We start from the raw sequence: 24269 nt of genomic DNA, 5'->3' as shown, positions 1-24269 counted from the left end.
TCCCCCTTTGCCACAGTGGGAAGCAGGCAGGTGCTCTCCCCTACCCAGGAGGTGCACGGGCTCTGTCCAGTGAGGACAGGCCTCACGTCTGGGGCTCTTCCTGAGGCCAGGATAAGGCTCTGTACCTTCTTCTCCACCAGTTAAGTCTCCACACTTTCTCTTTGCACTGCATGGGAATGTGCTGATTTTCTGGGTCAGCTCTGGGTACTCTGAGAGCCCTGTCCTCAGTTCCATTGGAACTGCTGGGAAACACCAGCCCATGTGGCCCTGCCCACAAGGCTCTGGGTGCGGTCACTGGAAACTCAACATCCCGCATCCCCACATGAGGAATCTTCCTACTGAATTTCTTCAACACCTTCTTCCTTCCCTGTGGTACTAAAGCCAAAAGGCTCTCTACAAAACAGCAGCAGCTAAATCCACCTACCCAAAGTCACAGCAATAGACCTAGAAGGAAGGGTCCCTCTATTCTGTCATCTGCACCAGGACAGCTAGAAGCCCTCCTCATAAATACTTTATCCCAGGAGGACCACCCTCTGGGAATCTCAATTATTTGGTTTTTTTGGCCGGGGGGGGGGGGGTGTCCCAGGCTTGAACTCAGGACCTTGTGCTTGCCAGGCAGGAGCGCCACCATTGAGCTACATCCCCCGCCCTGAGAATCTTAATTGTTATCTAATGGATTCTTTAAAATAAGTAAAAGGTATTTTAACTCTTCCCCAGGTCAATGTTCTTCCTTTGTCTTGCATTTAGGCAACTGAAACTGTGTAACCACTTTAATCCTAAAGCTGATACAAACTGGATACAAACCTAGCAGATCTTCAGAGCACTGAGGGCCTTGGAAAGGGAAAGTTCCCTTTCATTTCTATTGGGAGGATGTGGTACGCTTGCCATGTAGCTGTCTCCCTCCTACATTTTGCTAGCTAAAGCAATAAGCCTGTCCTGATCTCCTATCCTGTACAGACCTCAACCACGGTGCCTATAATTTTGTTGTCATTTTATTTGCATATCTTTCTCACCTTTAAGGTCATAAAAGGTTCGTGAAGCTACAGACCATGGCTTGCCTGCCTTTATGTTCTTGGTGACTAGCCTGGTGCTGGCCCATAAAACATGCTCCAGCACTTAATGATGTAGGAAACAGAAGAGCAAAGGATGAATCCACACACCTACAACTCTCTAAAGCCCATGCCAGGTGACTCTCGGCAGCTCAGCTAAAATGCCAGTGACACCCAAGGGTGCTACATCTTCAGAGATCATTAGAAAGCAGCCCCCAAAGTTTTCCTATGATTTAGTGACCTTTAGGGCATGTGGAACACCTGGCATCAGAGCCACAGAAAGGGGTGCTAGACACACTAGGCCTTGCATTTATGTGCTTTTTAATCAATACAGGAGGCAGAGAGGGATGTAATTATTAAAGAGCCATTTTGAGACATGTAGACAAAACTAAAGAGATTTTTATTAAGTGTGAATCTCGCCATGTCCCTTTTGCCTACAGAAAGACCTGTGCACTTGAGGCCTGCATGGGTCTATAAAGAGACATTTTCATTTCCTGGGTATCTGACTGTAAACTTTAAGCCTTCTTTGGTTCTCAATAGCTGTCATTCACAGTAGGTTGATTATTGGAAGTTAAAATGCAGAGGAAATGAATTTTTACAGTTTCCCTGGCTAACCTGGCTCCCTTCAAGAAGATAGAAATGAGATTTTACCCTGAATTAGTCATGTCTGAGGGAGGCAACTCAGACAATTGATCCTGAGATTAGCACTGGTTTTCCCTTGTGAGCCTCTGCAGAACTTACACTCAAGAATCTGTGTGGAGATTGGTGGGAAAGAGGGAAGGAAAATCTACAAGTAATGCGGGACAAAGATATCAAGGCATACACTCATTTCTACAAAACTCTGTGACATTTCCAAACCACTGGGTGAAAAACAAAGTTGGATGACAGTGTTTAAGGAGGGGGAAAGTAACAATATTACTGAATTTGAATAAAATTCCTAAAGGTCATCATAGAATATGAAACATGGGGATAATGTTAGAATTCACAATATGAAGAGACAAGATAAAAACACAAACATTACTCATATCCATAGTGCGACCCCAAACAACATTGCCCATGGGCTCTCGAGGCAGTGCGGCCCCTCCTGAGCCCCTGCCTGAGGCTCGTTCCCCTCAGCCCTTGTCCAGCTCACACCAATACAAAGCAAGGCCCCCTCCCCTTTAGGCCCTTACTACAAAGCTAGTATTATCTACTGTTCCCTCATTGCTTACCACCTCAATAGTCTCCACAATCTCATCTACCCTATCTTTTCCATCTTAACTCTTAACATATTTTCTACTATAGAAAACTTCAAACATTTGCAAAAGTAGAGAGAATAGTATCATTAACTCTTCAATACCCCTCGCTCCGTTTAAGCACTTACATGGTGGACGTGCCCTCCACTCCCTGCTCATTTTCCCCCAGAATGAATTATTTTACAGCAAATTCCAGAAAGCCCATCATTTCATCCATAAATATTTCAGTATGTTTCTTTAAAAGAGAAAAACTCTTAACAACACTAGTATCACAACCTGCTACTATCATTCTTAATATCGTTAACACAGATGGCTTTTAAATGTTCCCAGTGATTTCAGATATTTTTTGTTTTTATAATTGGGTATATTTGAATAGAGATCCAAACATGGTCCACACACTGGATCCTGGTCCCTTCCTCTTAAATCTCTTTTAATCTGTGGCCACCTTAACTTCTTTCTCTAACAAGGCCCAGCCCAGACATGTATCTCTTTCCCACCTACAAGGCATCCTTTCACTCTACTCCAGACCCAGCATGTCCTCAGCCACCATGCTGCCACCTGCAAACACCGAAGTCCAGCTCCAGTATTGTTTTCTCCCTGAAACCCACCCTCAACTGCCACCAGCCTGCTTCCCGAGCACGAGCCATCAGAGTCTCCTATGGCACTTTATCTAGACCTCACCTATAACCTACCTCACCTCCAAACTCCTGGCGGGGCACATGCTATCTAACTTCTCTTTCTAGGCATCAAAGACCTTAGTACCATACTCTGCATCTTCCCTCCTCTCTTTGCCCTCACCCACCCATTCTTTTATGAGCTATGTTTCAGGCATTCTGAAAATGTCTAATGACCCCAAAATTCTATTTTCTGACCCCCAAATATTAGTGGCTCTTTTACCTTCTTCAAAATATATGCAATTAACCCTTTCAAGATAAATGTTAACAAGGGCCGGGGATTTAGCTCAGTGGTGCTGCCGCCTGCCCCGTAAGCGCAAAGTCCTGAGTTCGATCCCTGGTACCAAAAAAACAAAAAGATGAATGTTAACATTATGATATTGCTCTTAACGGACAATTTACTTTCATGAGAAATCATTTTACTTCAGGAGACCCCAAAACAGTCTAATGCTCAATCCTGGGATTGTTGGGGACTCTACAGACATCTTTCCCTTTGTCTGTTCGTCTCTCTAATACACAACACTTACCACCATCCATTAAGCACCAAGCCCACTGGGGAAGTCAAGTGGGAAACAAGGACAGTCACCAGCATGACTGGAAAGATAAAAGCAAGGACAAATTTTCCAACAACACCAGGTGGGTAGAAACTGTAAAATCCAAGAAGCAACCAGGTAATTTACCGAGGGAGCTGCATTTGACCTGAGCTTCCTCTCAGAGAAACAAACTCGAGAAGGAGGATTTTTCCCTTGCAAAACCTGGAAAAGCATAAAGGACACATAACAGAGTCAAAAGTATGTTAGGAAATAAGGCACCAGAGTACTGACTAGTGCTTCAAAAGAATAGCTGATAGACAGCATCCCTTTTCTGACAGATGCATTTCTCTATAAGAAGGGAAGTAACACCGCCCGCATCATAACCCACACCTCCACTGCCTGCCACTGAGTTCCAGTCCCTTCTGCTGAACAGTGTACCCGACCTGGCCAGGCAGTCATGAATTCCTGTCCATGCAGCGATCATCTGTTCTTTAAAAGCTACGGCTGTTCTGGTCTCCAAAAAACTAGTAAAAAGTATCTATTTGGAATACCTGCAAAATATTCTTAATATAATTTGACAGACTTCACCAAATGTTCTAGTAATTTAAAACTTTTAGTGCTCAAGCTTGGGCCAGGATGAAGTGCTTGTTAGATGGCAATGATAAAAGAGCACTTTAGAGGTTTCTTGGCTCGTGTTAGTGGCAAAAGTTAGAAAAACTGCTGGGAGGAGGTTGGGCAGCCTCCTCAGACCTATCAAGGAAATGAACTTTTTAATGCAATTTTAGTTCCTTAAAGAAATGTCAGCTTTTAGTCACAGTGGTTGACAAGTCTGTCCCCTGGGGCAGGGGAAAGGCTAAATGTCAGGGAACAAATTACAGAAACACTCTTTACCAGATTAAAAAATTATATTTGATTCCTTCTCCAAATATTTAATAGAATACTCTTAAAATTCTATTCTATAACATCATCATGTAATAAAGTACCAAAAAGACAGCACTGTCTACTGAATGGACTTTTTCCATAAACTATACCATTTAGACTCTTTCAGCAGCCATCTTTGGAAGCAAAGCTAACAGGAAATAACACATTCATGAGTCTCTTCAAGAAATGGCAAGGAAACTCAAAAGCAGGACACAGAGTAAAGCCGAGTTCTCTAAAAGACCTCCCGCACCCCCACTGGACCAAACCCACCCCAAGTCATCCAGCAGGTGCTAGAGACTCCTGCAGTAGGTTCCAATCTCCTGCTCAGTATGCAACATAAGGCTACAGAAAAATAATACACTAAAGACAGAAATAAGAGAGAAAGCAGGGACTGCCAAGGATAATGCTGGGTCCCCAGCAAAAGACCCAGATCAGTCACATCCACTGACTTTTATTGTTCATCAATTGGGGTCAAGGTGAGCTACCTGTACAGATGTGTGGCTGATGCAGTTACTATGGAAATTAATGCAGCCAAGGCTTTAAAGAGAGGACACAAAGCATTTTCAAATTAGAAACAAGATAGACAAAATATATGGTTATGATAGGACATTGTCCCTCCCGTTATGAAGGCACTAACTGTGGGAATGGAATTTGGGTGTGAATTACTCCAATTTCAGCTGTGCATGTTATCTCACGTTAGTCCCACAGCTTCATGGGCCATTACTCCGGTCTTGGCCATGGCCATTATCGGGGAGGTCATGTTGACCTATGCACTACCGCAGTGCTCATGAGATGCTTCTGTGAGTCACACAGCTTCAGTCAGACTCACTTCTTAAAGTAAGCCAATTGAGGGATTTAATTTTACAGCCTGCCACTGCCCTCAGCATGCTTTGGGCATAACCAATGTTGCAGCTTCCTGTAGCAGGGACTCAATCCCCAGAGGGAGCAGCTTTGGGTGACTGTGGCCAGGTCCTGTGCCGAACCCTGGCATGTGGTCCCATGACTACTGACCAGCAGATGGGCTACAGAGGGTCTATGGGATTTTTAAATTTTAAATTCAGTTAAAAGTTGAAGATCTCATGCCAGCATCAAGATTATCTGGCTTCTCTTTAAAAATGGAAAGATCTAGCAACAGGGGAACAGGGCAGTCAGGTGGAAAGTGGGAGGCAGTTGCTCTCTACATGTGCCAGGAAGGGAGAGGACCAACAGAAGCCAGGGTTTTTAAAGGTGGGGTCAGGCAAGAACTTCATTACCTACCATGTGGACAACTCAATGTGGGGAATCATACAAGTCACTGAAGCAGAGGCCACCACGATCCAGCTGTTGAGGGAAAGGTACTGGCAGCAGAGCAAAATGTGGCCCAGGGCAAAGGGCCTCTGCCAGGACACTCTGGGTGAGCCCTTTCACGTCAGCTTTCTGACTTCTCTGCCATCCACACGTCTCAACCAACCCGAGCCCTTTCCCCAGACTGATCCAACTTCATGAATTACACAGCAAGAAGGCTGAGCTAGCACACAAGGGTCACCATGCAATGCCTCAGTCCTCCTGAGGACTGCAGTTCCTGATAGAAGAGGTTCTCTCACTACCTGCTTCCTTCCTCACCCATGCACACATTACAGACCCAGGAAGGATGCTGCTGCTCACTGCTCTCACTGCCCACAATGAGCCCCCCAGAACATGTCACATGACCTGGGGCTTTGACACAGGGACCGAAGGGGTGTCAGAAAACCGAACCCCAGACAGGGAGCTCACTGCAAAGACCTGGTGGGGCACCAGCACGTGAAGGCCACAGCAAGGACATCAGGCTGCCACACAGCAAGGGAACGAGAGGCAAAACAGATGAGGCCCCTCAAAGCCATGATTAAATCAGTTCTGCTTTTTTCCCATCAAATTAAATCAAATCTCAAACAGAAGCTAAGATAGACAAATCAACAAGAGGCTTTTTAAAAGTGTCTCAAAGTTGTCATAACCCTGAACAGACTATTTCCCAGACTTGTCACTGTTAGAACAAACAAACCCATCTCTCACTTTTTGTCATTTGTGATTACCATGACATAATTGAAAATCAGCAAGGCACAGTGGGGCTTGGGGGGAGAAGGCTCCTAGCGATGAGCTGTCACTGTGATTTTCACGGAATAAACAATATCAAGAGTTCTTTCTTCAACAGTTTTAACCTATATGTTACAGAAACTCTGAAAATCTTACATTCTGTAATTCCCCCTCTTTCCCTAAAGATGTGATGATATTTCAAAGCATTTCCCCCTTCCAAACATAGTTCTTCTCTTCCACAGACAACATGCGGCTTGCACCAAAAGACTTCAACATAATTTAAAATATATTTGCAGAAGCCAAGAATTCAATTACAAGAAAAATTATCTTGGAAGGGTTTGAACAATTCAGCCAATTGGCCCATTTGTGACTTTGCTGAGAACCTGAATTATTGCACAACAGGCTGCACACGGTCCCAGGGTACAGGCCAGGTGGGAGTGCGCAAGGATCCCAGACACCTGGGGCCTGTCTGCAGCTCTGTCCTTCAGCAGAGTCACACCACGCCCGAGGCCTCTGACTTGACCGCCGCCTTCCGCTCTGCCAGGCAGGACACAAGTCAGGCCGCACAACCTCACCTTCTGCAACCGCATTCAACCCATGTCCTCCTGGTGCCTATAGACTTCAAAAGTCACCAGAACCATGAGGCTTATGCTTTTTTGGCAAGCTCTAGTTTCATGAGCTTATAAGAATGAGTCTCACTCTGTAATTAAAAGGAAAGAACCAGCCAGCACCAGTGTGAGAGAGGCGGTCTCGGCCCTGCCTCCGTGCCCCAGCCTCACTCTGCACCCCATCCCGACACCCTCTCCTCCCTGCCACGGCAGACTCACCTTGGTTGCCTCCTCCACACTCTCCCTCAGGGCCTGCAGCTCCATGTCGTACTGCTCCTTCAGCCTGTCCATCTCCTGGTCGTGGCTGGAAACCTCTTCTTTCAGGGCGCCCTTCAGGGCAGTGAGCTCACGCTCTCGCTTTCTCAAGAGATCTTCCAGCTCCTCTTTGGCAATCAGCAGATCGTGAAGGTCCCGCTTTGCCTGCAGAAGCTCCTGAAGAGATGAAATGGGACGGAGGAGGTGAACAGTGGACATCTCTGCAGGCGGCTCCACCAGGGGCCTGGCCAGGCTCTCCTTCCTCAGACCAACACCACTCTACACCATGTCTGCCTTTCCTGCTGCCCTGCTCGGCTCTCATTCCCCTGGACCACTCTGTCTTAGCTTCTCTGAGACATAATGTGAGGTAGAAAGGTGAGAGAGAGTTAACTGCTACTGCTGTGAGGGACCGCCTGGCCCTGCAGCTCACTTCATTTCTGTGTGATGCTCTGCTGTCCTTGCCATGATCCCGGGCGTGCTTCAGCTACATGGGGCCCACTCAGACCTGCTGGCCTTGCCTGCTTCCTACCCTGTGCATCCCTCATAGTCAAACCCTCTGCCCACACTCCAGGTCCCCTCTCACCCAAGAGGAGCATGATATTCACATTTTCTCTTCCTTCATGGCCAAGAATTCACAAGGAAAGTCACCCAACCAGGGAAACGGGTTCTATTTCAAATCCCATTACCTCCACCAAGTGCCGGCCAAAGGCTCGGCCTTCCTAGTGCTGCAGCATCTTCATCCCAGAATCCGGGTGCTGCTCCAGCTCAGGGCTCCCCCGCATCACTTCTCTGTCTCCACTCTCCTTGGTATTCCAGGCTGACCTCCCACACAAGTCCCTTCCCAGAGAAGTGAGTGCCCCCGCCAGGCTGCCCTGAGATCTGACTCCACCAGTTGTCTTCTTGACGTTTTGTTCTTTCTCATTCCCTTGAATCTTGGCTCCCAACAAGCCCTGCCACCAAACCTTTTGAAAATATCATTTCTGCTCACAGCCTCTAGGTCATGACCACTCGCTCACCCCTTAATCTCCTCCTATGTGGCTGCGAGTCCCTGCTGTACTGAAATAGCTCCTCCAAGGTCATGGCGAGTGTCCCATCTCCACTTCCAAAGGCCTCCCCCGTTCTTGATCCTCCTTGCCCTTCACCTCAAAGTTCTCCTCTGCCTGGCAGTCCAAAGACTGCACACTCTCCTGTCTGCTTCTCTCGGCCCATGTTTTCCATGAGGATCTTTTCTGGCTTTTCTCTCTCTCCTTCAAAAAGCTAAGATGATCCCCAAGAATGCAACTTTGCATTCTTTATCCTCCTTTGGCAAGCTCAACCAAACCAGTAATTCTACAAAAAAGAACTCAGAGCCCTTGATCTGCAATCCTTCTTGGAGTTCATTCCTGTACCAGCACCACCAGGGACTGCTGAACACATGCACCTGGGCCTCCCCAGCACCCCGGTTCAGGAGGGCTGCAGTTTTAGGTGAATTCATCCTGTTCCTTCGCTTCCACTTCCCGTTTTTATTATTTCTATGACTATACCTCCTGCTTCCTAAACACCCAACCTCAGGAGCTGAGCAACAACTTTGACTTTCGCCTCTTGTCCTTGTTCCTAACAACCAAAGTTATTTCTGTAACGTTTTAGATGCTTCCTCTCACCTCCTCAGGTTAGGTCCACATCACCTCCTACACAAATGCTTTGCAGGAGGCACACACCTGCCCCCAAATCTAGTCTGTGTCTGTCAGCTGCAGCCTCCATAATATCCATGGACATCCTCCAGAATGAACCTCCTTCCCCTCTGTCCCACCCCTCTCTGCCTTTTGGAAAATCTCTGAAGACCAGGATACAATATGATTTTCTCCAACAAGTCTTTCTTAAGTCTCCTCCCAAACACCTCTTACTTCTACTCTCTGACACTCTTGACTCTTTACCTTGCATTATGTTTCATGATTTTTTTTTTCTTATCTCCCTTCCTAGGCTGTCAGCTTTTTAAAAGATGGATGTAAAACTGGTTTCTCATATTTTTGATGCAAGAATCACAGTGTTAGGAGCAAGCATTTGTCTGTTCTGGGAATAAGGTAACATGTGCAGCATGGCAAGGGTCTGCCGTGTCAGAGTTCTAGACCCAGTCCATCCCCTGTGTGGCTCTGAATGAGAATCCATGCAGTTCTCAGAGTCCAAGAGATGGAGGGAGGGGAAGAAAAGGAGAAGTAAAAAGAATTAAGACGTGTTATATACATGTACCAACTTCTCACAATGAGTGTGATCATTATATGATTCAAACATGGAATAATAAAAATAAATTAAAAAATGAACACCTCCTGTTCTCTTGGGGACCTTGGCATGCAACACGATAAGCTGCCCTTCACTCATGATATGTGTCCCTGCTGAGAGTACAGAAGCATTTCAATCCATCTAAATATGACTGACAATGAAATCTCTCCATGTTGTCTAGGAGATGTGGCTCCACTGAACCAGGGCAATCCCAGGACAGAGCCCAGTACATAGGCTAAGACTCAGCCATCCAGAATCTACCCAGCAAACACTGATGAGCTCCAATGAATTGTCCAGACCCATCGAGGTAGCTAGGGTGGCTCTAGTCTTCTATACCAAGATCTCACCAAGATACACCCTGTGCTGATATTCGTCAGAGGGGACGCCGGCTGTTGCTAGCTGGGTGGTGAGGACAGAACCCCCCCTCCAGGGCTTCCTGGAGCCTCCTGCCAGCCTCTCAGAGCAGCCTTGGGACTCTGACCTTATTTCCTGCTCTGACTCTCACACACTTCTCACTTGTTTGGTCGACAAAGCAGTTCCTCTTCCCACACTTATCTTTTCCAGAACATATCTGTGTTTCTGTTTGCCATGGGGGAGGCCATGGGTTTCTGGCCCATCCTACACCAACAGGCTGTTATCTGTTGCTTAAGTGAACTGCACTGCACAAATCCAATCAGATTACACCTTGCCCTATCACGCAGTAGCCCTTGAGGCTTTCCAGAGCAGAGACCAAAAGGCACAGGAGGTTCCAAACACCTCACTCTCCATGACCTCGGGGCTTAACTGCATCAAGTCAAAGAAGGAAAGAAAAATACAAAACTTCACAGTGTACATAAACATCAGGAGATGAACGTGCCTCTTTGGAGATTCCAATCCAGGAAAACTTTGGCTCTTTAGAATCAGTGCTTCCTAAACCTGGATGTACTCAGTTCCACATGTGACAAGCAGTCAGGAGATTAAAACAAACAAACAAACAAACAAACCCTAATGTGCATGCCTGTGTGTTTTGGAGGGGGACAGAAAGGTCAGCTATGTTTGATACTCACTGCGTAGTAAGAAACACGCTACTCATTTCCGAAGATTCAAAGAGATGACTCTTTGAGGAGATGAATATTACTTTGGAGCTCTGAGACCCTAACATGTCCAGGATCCCACAGCTCACAGACAGGCGAGCCACAGTGGTGACAAGATCGGATGCCCGCTCCCTTTCTCTCCAGCATACAGCCACCACCACCCAACCACAAAGCCACACACACAGGAGGTAGACAGCAAACACAGGCTCTGGGGTTTGTCAGGTGTAAACAGAGCAGAGCATGGCTTGGACATGCCTGTGGGGAAGTCCACCTTTGTAAACCAAAGCATAGACTCGTGACTAGAACCCAAAAAGCTAAGAAGGAAAGAAGGCAGGAAAGCGGCCATCCCAGCAGCAGCCCGAAGAGACAGGCACCTGTATTCCAAACACTGCCTAGTCTTGGGTCCTCCACATCAAAATGGAGAAAACATGGGTCAGGCCTCTTTTGCACAAATGCTTCCCCGAAATCCTACAGGGTCCCGCTCTGTCCTGGGCTCGGTGAAGAGCGAATCACAGGTTTTGTCCCACAGTGGTACCTGACCGAGAATCCTATAATCTTTTCCTTGAGAATGTTCCAAAGTGGCTGAGAACCATGACCTTTATGGTTGCTTCCTGTTCACATTTGCAGAATGTTTGGTAACATCACATCACGAGTAGTTTATATTTATTTTTTTCTTAAATTCTTTTATTGGTACATTTTAGGTATACAATACGTTTACATTTATCACTGGGTACTTGCACCTGTACATGATGCATCTTGGTTCTTATTTTTCCCCATTACCTGTACGCCCTTCACCCCTCCACCCTTCCCTGTTTACATAGACTTTGTTTCCATTTTTTTTTCATTCCTCATAATTTTTCCTTTCCCTTCTTTCCTTTCCCCATGTGCCCCCACCACCCCTACACCTTTGGACCTTTTCCTATTTCAAAGTATCAATTATTAGTTATTAATCCTTTTAGCCCTTATTTACACTCTCAGTTTCTCACACTAGAGAAACTATTCGGTATTTACACATGTGTGTCTTATTTATTTCCCTTAAGAGTATGGCCTCAATATACATCCAGTTAGCTATAAATGACTCTAGTTTCTCATTCTTTATGGCTGAGTAGTACTCCATTTTATAAAAAAACCCACATCTCTTTTATCCAGTTGCCAGTTGATGGGCACTTGGGCTGTTTCCAAGCTTTAGCTATAACAAACTGTGCCGCAATAAACATGGGTGCACATATATCGCTGTGGTATGAGTCTTTTAATTCTTTCAGGAAAATACCCAGCAGGGGAATAGCTGGATCAAATGGGACCTCCAGCCCTAGTTCTTTGAGGTATCTCCATACTGATTTCCACAGTGGTCGCACCAGTCTGCACTCCCACCAACAATGGAGAAGGGTTCCTTTCTCCCCACACCCCCGCCAGCATTTGTTATTGGTTAATTTCATGATAGCAGCCATTGTTTGTGGGGTGAGGTGGAATCTCAGTGTTGTTTTCATCTGCATCTCTCGAATGACCAATCACGAGTAGTTTATACCTATCTGAAAGACCTCATTTCTGAGCACACACTGTCCCCGGATTGATACAGTTTCACAGCCACAGGATTTCTGTGACACCAAATGTTGCCAAATGCCAGGAATAAGACATCACAACACTCCGACGAGGGAGGCTCCATCTCAGTGTCACAGGTACCACTGAGGACCGACACTGGGCCACGGGGAAGCCCCTCTGTCGTTACTGACCCATTACCCTCAGAACCGTGTGTTCACTGACAAAGAAATGGCTGCAAACTTGTGCCATGACCTTTTCTGTAACATGAGTTAAAAAATAATTTGAATAATCTGAACCATCAACTTAACTACAAATTTAAAAACTGCCCTGTTGTTGGTCAATTATATGACTTACCTTAAGAAAACAGTATTTTCTAGTAGTTTGTCCCTTTTTTTAAAGACAGGATCTCACTCAGCCCAGGGTGGCCTCAAACTGGAAGCAATCCTCCTGCCTCGGCCTCCTAAATGCTGGGATTACAGGTATGCACCACCATGGCCAGCCTCATTTTTATAAACGATTTATTTTCCTAGTGTTATTTTACAGATTTCATATAGATGCTTTTTAACAAAATGTGAGATACTAATGGAGATTTCTGGGCAGGATAGCCCAGTGGTAGGGCACATAATTAGCTTGTGTGAGTCTCTGAGAATAATCACCGGTACCAAAACTGAGAATCATGAAAGCTCTGGCCCATCAGGCAGGCCGCTGCACAAAGTATGGGGCCTGCAACCTTTTTCTGACATTAAAAAGCTTCAGGTTCTATGTGTTTAAGAGGTTGTGCTAAGCCAAAAGCCACGGAAAACTTGGCCACAGTATAATCTGTCATCAAATTCTCCCAGGCCAGTTTTTATTAAGATATAAATAAATTGAAAGTGACAAGGAGATGGGGTCTATTTTATTAATGCTGTAGAAACCATAGACCATGATTTAAACACTGCTGACAAGTCAGAGAGAACCAGTAAAAGCAGTCAGGGTGATTTCTTCCCCTTCCAGAGGAAAGAAAACCACTTAGGCCTCGATGCTAACTGTGGCCCAGCCCCTAAATCCTCCTGCAAAGAGGTGGCGGCAGATGACTTAGCTCCTGTTAGGAAAGGGACAAACAACCTGGAGCCAACAACTCCAGGAACACAGTGAAGGAGAGATGCGCCTTGGGCTGAACATTCAACACCAACATGGAAACATGTGTCCTTATCCAGGGCACGGATACAAAGAGCCAACAAGCTGCCTCATTCATCAGATTGTGTTCAGTAATACAAGTCAGTATGTTGTGTTTGGACTTGAAGTATGCAGTTTGTTTTAGAATTACGCCTTTTTGAAGGCATGACTTTTCAAAGTAATTTAAACACTGAAAATTATTCACCGGCTACAGCATTTTGTACTCTGCTAGGCCTGAAATGGGGGAAAACCACAAAGGTGAGGTGCTCTTTAATAAGCTGGTTAGAAGAAAGATAAGTACTGAAACAGCAAGCATCAAGTGGGCTAAAATGGAGAATCTTACTGCAAGAGCAGTTTTGGGTTTTGGTGATTGAGGAAAATTGGCAACTCAGGAGCTAAGACATCTTTTCCTTTTAGGGCCAATGAAGTGTCCACTTAAGGAGTCCGCCAATACAACAGAGTCTTATCTTCCATTTGACTTCATGTGTGAAGCTGTACAAACTGAAAGCCAGGAACTCTTCGGGGATGCCATTTCTGAGACTATCCTCAGGAAATTTTTTTGCATGTAAAGATAGATGTAAAAAATGCTCCCCACAGGATTTGTTCATAATTACAAAATAAGAAAAACATAGAACTGTAACTGAGATTGTGGACTGTCATCTTAAAAATAACTCGGAAGGTAGAATAAACAAGGAAAATGTTTTTGACACGTTAACTTTGAAAAGCAGGTACCAAAAGTGTAGCGGCACTCTGGCTATCCCCACATAATATAAAGATGGGTGGGCGAAACCTGCCAATGGATAGGGAGGCAGACAGAAAATGCTGAAAAAAAGTACTCCCTTAGATATGAAAATGTATGCGTGTGCCTTGTTTCAAAATTTCATTTTAGGTTATAATACTTCACAGATAAATACACATATTTTCCAAGCCCCATTCTACATACTTTGCCCTTGTAACTCCAAGCTCTAAGGAAGGTAGGGCTGTTAGAAGTGGCAGAACTTCTAATTTGTGGTGGGGTTTACAGAATCATCTGATAAAGAGAAAAACCAGGGCCAGGGATTTAGCTCAGTGGTTCCCCCACCTGCCCTGCAAGTGCAAGGACCCAAGTTTGATCCCCAGGACCGAAAAAAAAACCCACCAGGTGGCGAGGAAGGTTTCACTAGGGGCCAGAGACAGTTCTCTAGAAAATGGCTCTCTTCCACCCATGTGAAAAGCAAGTTCAAGTGCCCTTGTGCTCTGTGGCTGCAGCTCTCCTGTCAGCCCTGCCAGGTCACAGGGACAAGAAAGGCCAAGGTCTGCACAGGAGGAACTAAAATCCTTCCTGGGGAATTATTTCAAAAATAACCCAGGAAAAGGAGAGAGAACAGCTGACAACTGAGACTTAAAGAAGGTCCAGGAACTTATGAGACAGAGACTTTTAACCCCAAGAAAGGGAAAAGAGAGCACCTACGCCCTAAGGGAAGGAGTAGAACATGAAATACTGACAAGGAGCCTTTAATTGTTACTTTCTTTGTGGAGAAAGGGGAGGGACCTTTGTTCTAAATCATATATCATTTATTCTTGGGTTGTTTCTACACGAAAGCTTATAAAGAAATATAAAAAAAATGTCAAAGTGATAATGTCACAAAATATCAAATATTAGAATGGATGTAGAGATAAAAGGTCTAGCTTTTTTTCACCCTAAGATAGATAGACAGACAGACAGATGGATGTTTTGGGTTTGTTTGGTTGGTTGGGTTTTTTGTTTTTTTAAGACAGGCTCTCCCTATATAGTGCAGGCTGGCCTTGAGCTCATGGAAATTCTCCTGCTTCAGTCTCCCAAATACTGGGATTATAGGTGTGCATCACCACACCTGGCCTGACCCTCAGTTATATTTATTCCCAACAAAATGTAGATGATCGAATTCAACATTTTTTCTCTCTAATCTTGTCATATCTTATACCTCAGCAGGCTGATAATAGACTAAGGGAAGAGAAGAGGATCTTTGACAAACCCCATAATAATTACCAAATGCTAAGTGGAGTGCAAAGAGTCAACCTTATCTGCTGACTCACAAATTTAAAAGAGAGAAATATTCAAGGTCTCTTCTGAGCAGAAGGCAGATGGGCACCCTGTGTACATAGCAAATAGATTTACTCATTCATTCACCTCCTCCATCATAGATCCATCCAATCATCCATCAAATATGTGCTGACTGCCACATATCCCAGGCACTGTAGTAGCCATGGCAAACACAGTGCTGAGCCTCATGAAGCATACAGTCTTGTGGGGCCTTAAAAAAAAATTAGGCATTAATACAATCTTTTTTTTTTTTTTTTTGGTACCAGGGATCAAACTCAGGTCCTTGCACTTGCGAGGCAGGCACCAGAACCACTGAGCTAAATCCCCGGCACAATCTTTTTTTTTCTGGTATCTGGGAATCAAACTCAGTACCTTGTAATTGCCAGACAGGCACGGCGCCACTGAGCTACATCCCCGGCAATTAATACAATCTTAATATTTGTCCATAAATGTCATATTTATAAAGTATTCTTATCCAAAGTTTAACCTGAATTTATCAGTGCTTAGATTTAATTTCCAATTTGCTAAAGATATGGGGGATAGTAGAATAAGTTAATGGACACTATAAGGAAACAATCAGGCAAGTCTAGAAGGTGGGGCAAAGCTCTGGCTTCTTGAGAAGGTCAGCAGGATGGTACAGAGGGCAAGGAGTTGGCGATGGGGCAGGAGGAGCTACAAAGATAAATGAAACCTGAGGTACTTAACAGGAGAAGCACTTGTGAATCCTGATTGGATTCTGGCTTGGAGTAAGAAAACAAATATAAAATATGCCTGGGGGACAATTAGGAAATTTTGAATAAGGATTATTAGAAGTATTATTACTGAATACATAATAAAAATTAATTTTTAGGTATAATAATGGTATTGCAGCTATGTAAGAAGATTCCCTCATTCTTTCAAAGATGTATGATGAAAATTTTGAGAGTGAGATATGCTGCTGTCTGTAATTTGCTTTGAAATACTTCAGTAAACAAACATAAATAGAGGGATGAGTGGATAATAATTAAAGTTAATATGACAAAATAGTGACACCGTTGGATCTGTGTTGGGTGTTGATGTACCATTCTTTTTACTTTTCTCTGTGGTTGAAATTTCCCCAAGACAATGTTTACAAACAATAAGCTATGGTGCTCTCACTGAATCTAACCACAGGAGCATGCATGCACTCTGTCTCCACCCCATCCTCTCCAGAGATGGAGCCAGTTCCCAGACCCACAGCCCCTCACCTCGATCAGAGCCGCCTTCTCCCTGTCCTCTGAGTGCTTGGCACTGTCCAGTTCATCATGCATCTCTGAGAGCTGGTCCTGCAGATCCCTGATCTCAGTCTGGTGCTGTTCCCGCTCCATCTTCACCTGGAAGAGCCTGACAGGAGAGACAACCATCAGATATTTTGCTCCCCTGATTCTGACCTTCAGAAGCTCACACAGAGGGAGCCAAAGCCCCAGGAAGCCTCCAGGTCTCCATCCTGAACTGAACAAGGAATCTCCAGCCTGCAAGGACCTCTGGTAAGAACGAATCTTCCCAAGACATCAGATGAGAACTCAAACCAGCGAAATGGGAAAGGCTATGAGGACACTCTCTCCCCAAAAGGAAAACACAGGGTACTAGAGTTTAGACACTGAAGATGAGAAAATCACACACACACACACACACACACACACACACACACAAATTGTTCATATTTTTTCACCAAAGTCACCATATCCTGCTCTATCCTGGTACTGTTACTCTAGAACAAGAGAATTAGAAAATTATGGCCCATGGGCCGATGCAGTCCATGCATGTTTTTATAAATGAAGTGCTAGGGAACACAATCATGTCCACTCGTTTGTGTACTGCCGTGACCGCATGCACGACACACTGCCAGGGCTGAGTGGCTGCACAAAGACTGTTGCAAAAACAATCTGACAAGAAAAAGTTTGCCAACCTCTGGTCAAAACCACACCTGCAACTCCTGTACCTTTTTAGTTTGGAAGTTCTTTATTATACCCTTGATTTTCTGATTGTTTTTCTTACTAATTTATTTTCTGAAATTAATTTCTACGAAAGTTTTATTTTTATTGTTTTTAAAGTTTTTATTTTACTTGTTCATGTTTGCAGTTCATGTAGTTTACAATCGTCTTGGGGGATGGTTACATGTACATATTAAAGCTTGTTTCTTTTTTCCTTAATTCTTTCCCTTTCCCTCCCTCTCCCTCCTCTTCCTCCAGTTCCCCTATCCCATTTTTTCCCCATCCCATTTTTTATTCTTGTTGATATTATTTGTTTTATCTCATGTTATAGCATATAATGTTTATATTTATTAGGGTATTAGGTTCCTGTACATAGCGTATTTTTATTCTTCTCATTTCCCCTTCCCCTCCTCCTCACCCCTCTTTCTTGCTACCTTGGACCACTTCCTTATTGTCTATCGATGTTTTTTTGGGGGGGGGGTGTTTTGTTTGGGTTTTTGGGGGGGGGTACTGGGGATCGAACTCAGGACCTTGCGCTTGTGAAACAGGCGGCAGAACCACTGAGCTAAATCCCCAGCCCTGTATATCAATGTTTTAAAAGCAAAAACTCCACCATTACAATCACAAGGGCAGCTAAATCTTTATTACACAATATCCTAGTCTTCCTGACTTTCTCCCTCAAATCCACTCCTGCTTGACCTTCCACTAAAGCCTCCTGTCCTATCCACAGGGCTTCAGAGCACTGTGCATTTTCAGACCTTGGTTTTAGATCCTTTGCCAGAGATAATACGATGGCAGCCAGCTTGGACTTGACTTTCCTTCTCTATGACTGAGGCATGCTGGGAGACCAGAAGGCACGTGCCACATACTTGTTGGAGGCAGAGCCCAGGCTCCTGACACCTGTCCTTAAATGCCTCTCCTCAGTGTCCCCACTTCTTATCCACCTTCTATGAGATCTATTTTAAGGAGTGACACTTTACAAGACTACAAAGAATTTGAGGAACTATCAGCCTTCCCATGTACCTGCCTGCAGATGTCACCCACTTCACAGTTTCACAGGGATGAGAGGGAACGGAAGGGCATGCAGTCTCAGTAAACATCTGCAGGGCTGGGTCCCCAGGACAAAGGTCTGGCTACATGCGATGTGAGGACCCAGGCAGGGCAGGGCTGGAGCACTCACTCCTCCAGGCTCTTTCGAAGCTCAGCCTCGCTGTCCTCCAGGCGCTGCTGTAGCGCAGCACTGTCCTCCACCCGCCTGTCCAGCTGGCTCCGCACTTCTTCCAAGTCCGCTCTCAGGCGCTCTCTCTCTTCTTGGATGTTCTGCTGGTTCTAACATGAATCAGTATGATTTTAAAGTTCCTCCACAGCACATTAACATGATCCCATAGAATCCCACTTCTAAACTCCAAGGAACTCCTTTCTGTTGCACTTACAGTATTAAACAACTTAATCGAATTATATACCTAAGGTATAAGAGAGAAAGAATATTAAATATTTAAATTTATATTAAATATTTATATTTAATGAATTACAATGCTCCTAAAAAACTAGTGAAACTATTGTACTATTTCACATCTTTTATATATGAGTATGATCCTATTATGGCTTATATCTAGATGTCCTCCACAAAGCATCATGTGCTCATAGGTAGCATTTTTGGGAGGTGGCTAGATCATGGGTGTGTGATATTGCATTATGGGTTCATGATAACTAGATTAGTCTACTGATTGTTTAGCACAGTAACTGTGGATGGTGGGAAAACCCACCCTGGATGGTAGGTAGTACCACACAATAGGCTTATAGCCTGGATGGGATAAAAGGGAAAGGGAGGCTCACTGTTGGCTATGTCCTGCATACCATGCTATGGACTGTTTCTCCTCTGCCATGCTCCCCTGCCATGCTCCCCTGCCTTAGAACCAGTGGACTATGGACTGAGAGCTCTACAAACTGTGAGCTAAAATAAACCTGTCCTCCTTTAACTTGTGGGTGTCAGGTATTTTGTCCCAGTAATGAGAAAGTAACTATGACAGATTTAAATATATATGAATGTTTAAATTTTAAAAACTTATTACAGTAAAAACTACATTGCCATTTCCAGTACCCCCCCCAAAAAAAACCCAAAACAAAACAACTCCCCCAAACATTGATAGACAAACCCCTCAAAATACTCCCTCTACTTTAAACATACTTATCTCATGGTTCTGGCCACTTTCTAAAGCTGTTCCAGAAGTTCTCTTTTGTGAATGTCTTTATAAGGTGTGATTAAAAATACAGTGAATATTGCTGCTGAGTACCAGCTAACAGAAAGGAACACTCAGAAATACATCATAGTGTGTTCAGTGATCTGGTGCCATGCACTTCTAGCTTTTCCCCAAAGTGAAAATGACCATGAAAGGTAAATGTTTAGAATCAATTCAGGAAACCAAGGCAGCTATGACAGGGCAACAACAGACATTGTCCAAGCAAAGAATTTCTCTATGCTTTGGTTACTTAAAAAAAAATTCTTTGGATACCAGCAGCCAAGTACATAGGAATTTACTCAGTGATGAAAGGAATGTTTCTTTTGGAGGAAAAAAAAAAAACGGTTTTCACTTCACCTGAACATCCCAATGTGCTTGAAATATTCTTTACCTACCAAGACTGAAATGGAAAAAATAAGAGGAAAACCAGATACCTTGACCTCTAGTTGAAGTTGCCGCTGAAGTTCAGCCACTTCTGAGGTCAACTTGTTTTTCTGTTCCAACAGATCTTTGACTTCAGATGAGGAGCTAGATGTCTGCAATTAATTGCAAAGATATTCTAATATAAATGTCCATGATGCCTTATTTCAATTCTCTTCCCCCAAATGTAATCAGAGGAGTAATACTTAAGGCATAACACCATCTCAAGACTCAGTTCAAATATCAACCCCTACAGAACTTTCTCTGAATTCATAGGAAGTTAATCATTCTGGCCCCCTGGAGACCCCAGTGAACTTTATTTTACATCATTTACCATAGTCACAAGGATTATTTCATCAGATTTCTCAACACCATTCCAATACAACTAAAATTTGGATAGGTGATACACTTGTTGGAGGTCCTTAAAGTATTCTGTAGAGCAGTATGAAATATGAAGGTATTAAACTTAGTATAAGCAAAACTTATGAGCTTTTCCACAATAAATTCTAGATTCCAGGCCATAGAAATCACTGATTGGGCCAGGGATTTAGCTCAGTGTTGTCACACCTGCCTCACGAGAGCAAGGTCCTGAGTTTCATCCCTAGTGTCAGAAAAAAGAAAAAAAAAAAAAAGGAAGAAAGAAATCCCTGATTAAAGAAAAAAACAGCCACAAAACCTTTTTATAAGTAAACTGAGAAAGAAATATTCACTTTTCTTCATCAGTGGCAGAACATGGATTAACTTCAGTGTTTCTTAGGAGCAGTTTGAGAATTACTACCTTAGGTTATATACTTTGAAGCCATGTTGCATTCACCTTCATATCTACAGAACCCAACACTTCTCTGACATTCAATAAAATCTCAGTTAATAATTTCTGGAATTAGGGCTGTAGTCATGATAGAGTAGCTGACCTCAGATTTACCCTTCCAACAAAAACTATGAAAGCTAGACAAAATATATAATTGTTTGCAGGCACCAAAAGCCAAATAACATAGGACTATAATCTTTAAAAGGGGAAGAGGTCATGCTGCATTGTCCCTAGGCTCTCCCTGACCACATTTCCAAACCATAGTACAGTAAAATTTGAAAAGCCCAAACAACATTGTTTGGAAATTACAAATCAAAACAATAAGACATTAGTATGCCGTGATCAGAATACCCAAAATCCAAAGTACTGAAAACAACAACTGCTGGCAAAGATATGGAACAACAAGACTCTGTTTCACTGATGATAGAATGAAAAACAGTACAGCCACTTTGGAAGTCTGGTCACTTCTTACAAACCTAAGCATGTTCTTACCATATGATCCAGCAGTTACATCGCTTGACATTTACCCAAATAAGGTGAAAACGTCCATCTACACAAAAACCTGTACATGAATGTTTACAGAACCTTTGTTCACAATTGACAAAATTTGAAAGCAACCGCGGTGTCTGTAGTAGGTTAATGGATAAACTGTGCTATTATTACTCAACACTAAAAATAAATGGGCTGTCGTCATGCCATTAAAAGGCATAAGAGAAAATGCACATTACTAAGTGAAAGTGGCCAATATGAAAAGGCTACATATTGTATGATTCCAAATACATGACTTTCTGAAAAAGGTAAAACTATAGACAGTTAAAAGATTCCTGGTTGTTATGGAATGGGGAAGAGGAAGGACAAATAAGCAGAATGTAAAGGATTTTTAAGACAGCAAAATTACTCTGTACAATACTATAATAGCGGATACATGTCATCATTCATTGTTCCAAACCAAAAGAAAGTGCAATACCAAGAGCAAACGATGTAAACCCTGGACTTCAGGCCATACCAATGGATCAGGGCAGGTCCACTGATTATAAAAAATTACCACTCCGTGGGAGGACATGTGTAGGGACAAAGAAATCTGTACTTTCCACTCAATTCTTCTGTGAACCTAAAGCTTCTCTGACCAAAAAAAAAAAGTTTATTAATTTAAGAGGGAAAAAATCCCAATGGAAAGAGGCAGCTCACTGATGAAGGAAACGGACCCTGGTGTTTAGAGATGGTAAGTAGAGAGATTTCAGGGTTAGGGAACTGAGGAGGTGAGAGCAACATAGAAGTAGCTCCAAAAGTCTAGAAAAAAATACTCTTCGGATCCTTGGATGGTTCCTAAGCTGTATTATGAGCAGGGAAAGATGCAGAAAGGCCCGTGGAACCAAGCTATAAGGAGGCAAAGAAACCAACAGAGACTTCACAGATGGTACAAAGCTAGGAGGCGCTAGGGTTCCAACTCAGCCAACATAGAGAAATCCTAGTGGACATGCTGGCATTCATTTGAGAGTCAAGAAAAGGACAGGGACTGAGCCACAGGAATAAGGGCAAAAGCTTAATTCGACCCAACCGCAATAGCAATGGCTAAGACAACCAAGCACATGGTGTGACAGTCACCTGCAGATCATTTAAATGACCAGGAAAATTCAGCCTTCTTGAGAGAGAGACGATGCAATCCAGGACACCTGTAACTTGTCATCCAGAGCTGACCCAGATATGGAAGTTAGCAGATAAGGACTTCAGAAGAAATACAGAGAGAGAATAGCTTTTAAACAGAGGAAATCATGGATGAAATGATGATTTCCCATACATACTTAGATTCCATAAATATAATAAAGTAGACATTCTAGGAGAGCCACACACAATATCTGAAATTTAATAACACCTTAGATGGTTCTTGAAAGAATCAGCCTTAAATGAGGATAAAGAAGATTCTTTTAAAGACATCTTAATAAGTCTTAAAAGAAGACTAGCATAGCCAGAAAACAAGATTATTGAATTTGAAAAGTCAATAGAAAGTATACAGACTATCTGATGCATCAAAAGGGACACACACACACATTACACACACACCCCAAAACCTCCCCCCAAACACAAGTACACTTACACACAAACATGAACAGGGAACGTGAGATATGCAGGTTATCATCAAAAGTTCTAGACACATAACTAGAATCTGAGAAAAGCTGAGAGAAAATGGAAAAGAAGCAATATGCAAAGAAACAATGGCCAAGAAGTTTCAAATGTGATGAATGCCAGCAACCCATCAATTCAAGAACACAATGAACCTTAAGTAGGGTAAATATAAGAAAAACCACATTTAGGCACATTATAGTTAAACTTCTAAAAATTGAAGATAAAATATTCCAAGCAGCCAGAGAGAAAAGACACCTCATGTTCAGTAGGACAACACTAAGACAGACACCTGGCTTTCCAGTGGGGCCCTCAGGGCCAAAAGACCAATCAATGCTTCTAAAATCATAAAACAAAATAATACTTGCCAAACGTTCGTCAAAAGTGAGAGTAAATGGAAGATATGCTCGGATAACACTGAGCAGAAAAGTACTGCAGGATACAGTAGGAAAATTCTCCAGGATGGAAGAAAACAGTCCTAAATAGAAACACTGGAGTACAAAGCAATGAACAGCACTGGAAAGGGAATAAATCTAAGTGAAAGATATGCGAGATCTTGACAGAACACTGCTGGGAGGAGGTGAAGACATAAACAATTGAGCAGAAAGTTCACGTTCATGAACAAGAATACCGATAATGTGAAGATGTCAGTTCTACCAAATGTATCAACACATTCAGAACAATCTTGATCAAAATTCCTAAAGGTTCTCGCTTCTTCTTGGTGGAAACTGACCAGTTGATTTTAAAGCCTATATAGAAAGACAAAAGACCTAGAATAGCCAAGGCAATCTGGAAGAAAAATAAAGTTGGAAGATGAACATTACAGTACTAGATTTCAAGGCTTATTCTAAAGTTCTGGTAATTAAATCTTCATGGTTCTAACACAAGGAGAGGCCAGGCAACCAACAGAACAGAGCAGAGGCTAAGTGTTAGAAAGGGCAGAATAACCAGAACCAGACTGCGCAGCTGGAGGAGGTACAGTATGAATTGCTTCAAAGGCTTTCTAAAACCACTGGCAGTATTTAAGAGCTAAACCTAGGCCTACTTTATGACCCAGCAATTTCACTCCTAGGTTTATACTCAAGAGAAATGCATGAATATGTTCCCAAGAGAAACCATGTACAATAATACTCATGGTGCCTTTTATCCCAATACCCCAAAACTGGAAATGTCCACAAAGAAGACAGACTACAGTGATTACTAACACAATGGAAAACTCCAGATCAGTAAAATAGTTAACTGCACGAATACAACATGAGTGATTCTCACTGACACAGCATTGAGGAAATGAAGCTGGATGAGCAAGAACACAAATTGTC

At 43.3% G+C, this 24269-nt stretch overlaps 1 protein-coding gene across 2 annotated transcripts in view; it reads right to left on the bottom strand.

Moving 5' to 3' along the window:
- The window catches only part of Cgnl1 (cingulin like 1), a 142248-nt gene that overhangs the window by 66065 nt on the left and 51914 nt on the right, over positions 1-24269 (bottom strand). For both annotated transcript variants that reach the window (XM_004855746.4, XM_021237169.2), the window contains 4 exons: positions 20036-20137; positions 18542-18690; positions 16636-16771; positions 7289-7501 (listed from right to left, as the gene is read on the bottom strand). In XM_004855746.4, coding sequence (XP_004855803.2) covers positions 7289-7501; positions 16636-16771; positions 18542-18690; positions 20036-20137 — 600 coding nt within the window. The remainder of the gene's footprint in view (positions 1-7288; positions 7502-16635; positions 16772-18541; positions 18691-20035; positions 20138-24269) is intronic.

The sequence above is a fragment of the Heterocephalus glaber genome, unplaced genomic scaffold (assembly GCF_053883595.1).
Source record: "Heterocephalus glaber isolate CG9 unplaced genomic scaffold, H.glaber_assembly_v1.0 deba00001689, whole genome shotgun sequence".
Classification (NCBI taxonomy): domain Eukaryota; kingdom Metazoa; phylum Chordata; class Mammalia; order Rodentia; family Bathyergidae; genus Heterocephalus; species Heterocephalus glaber.
This window is presented reverse-complemented; position numbering and strand designations above follow the sequence as displayed.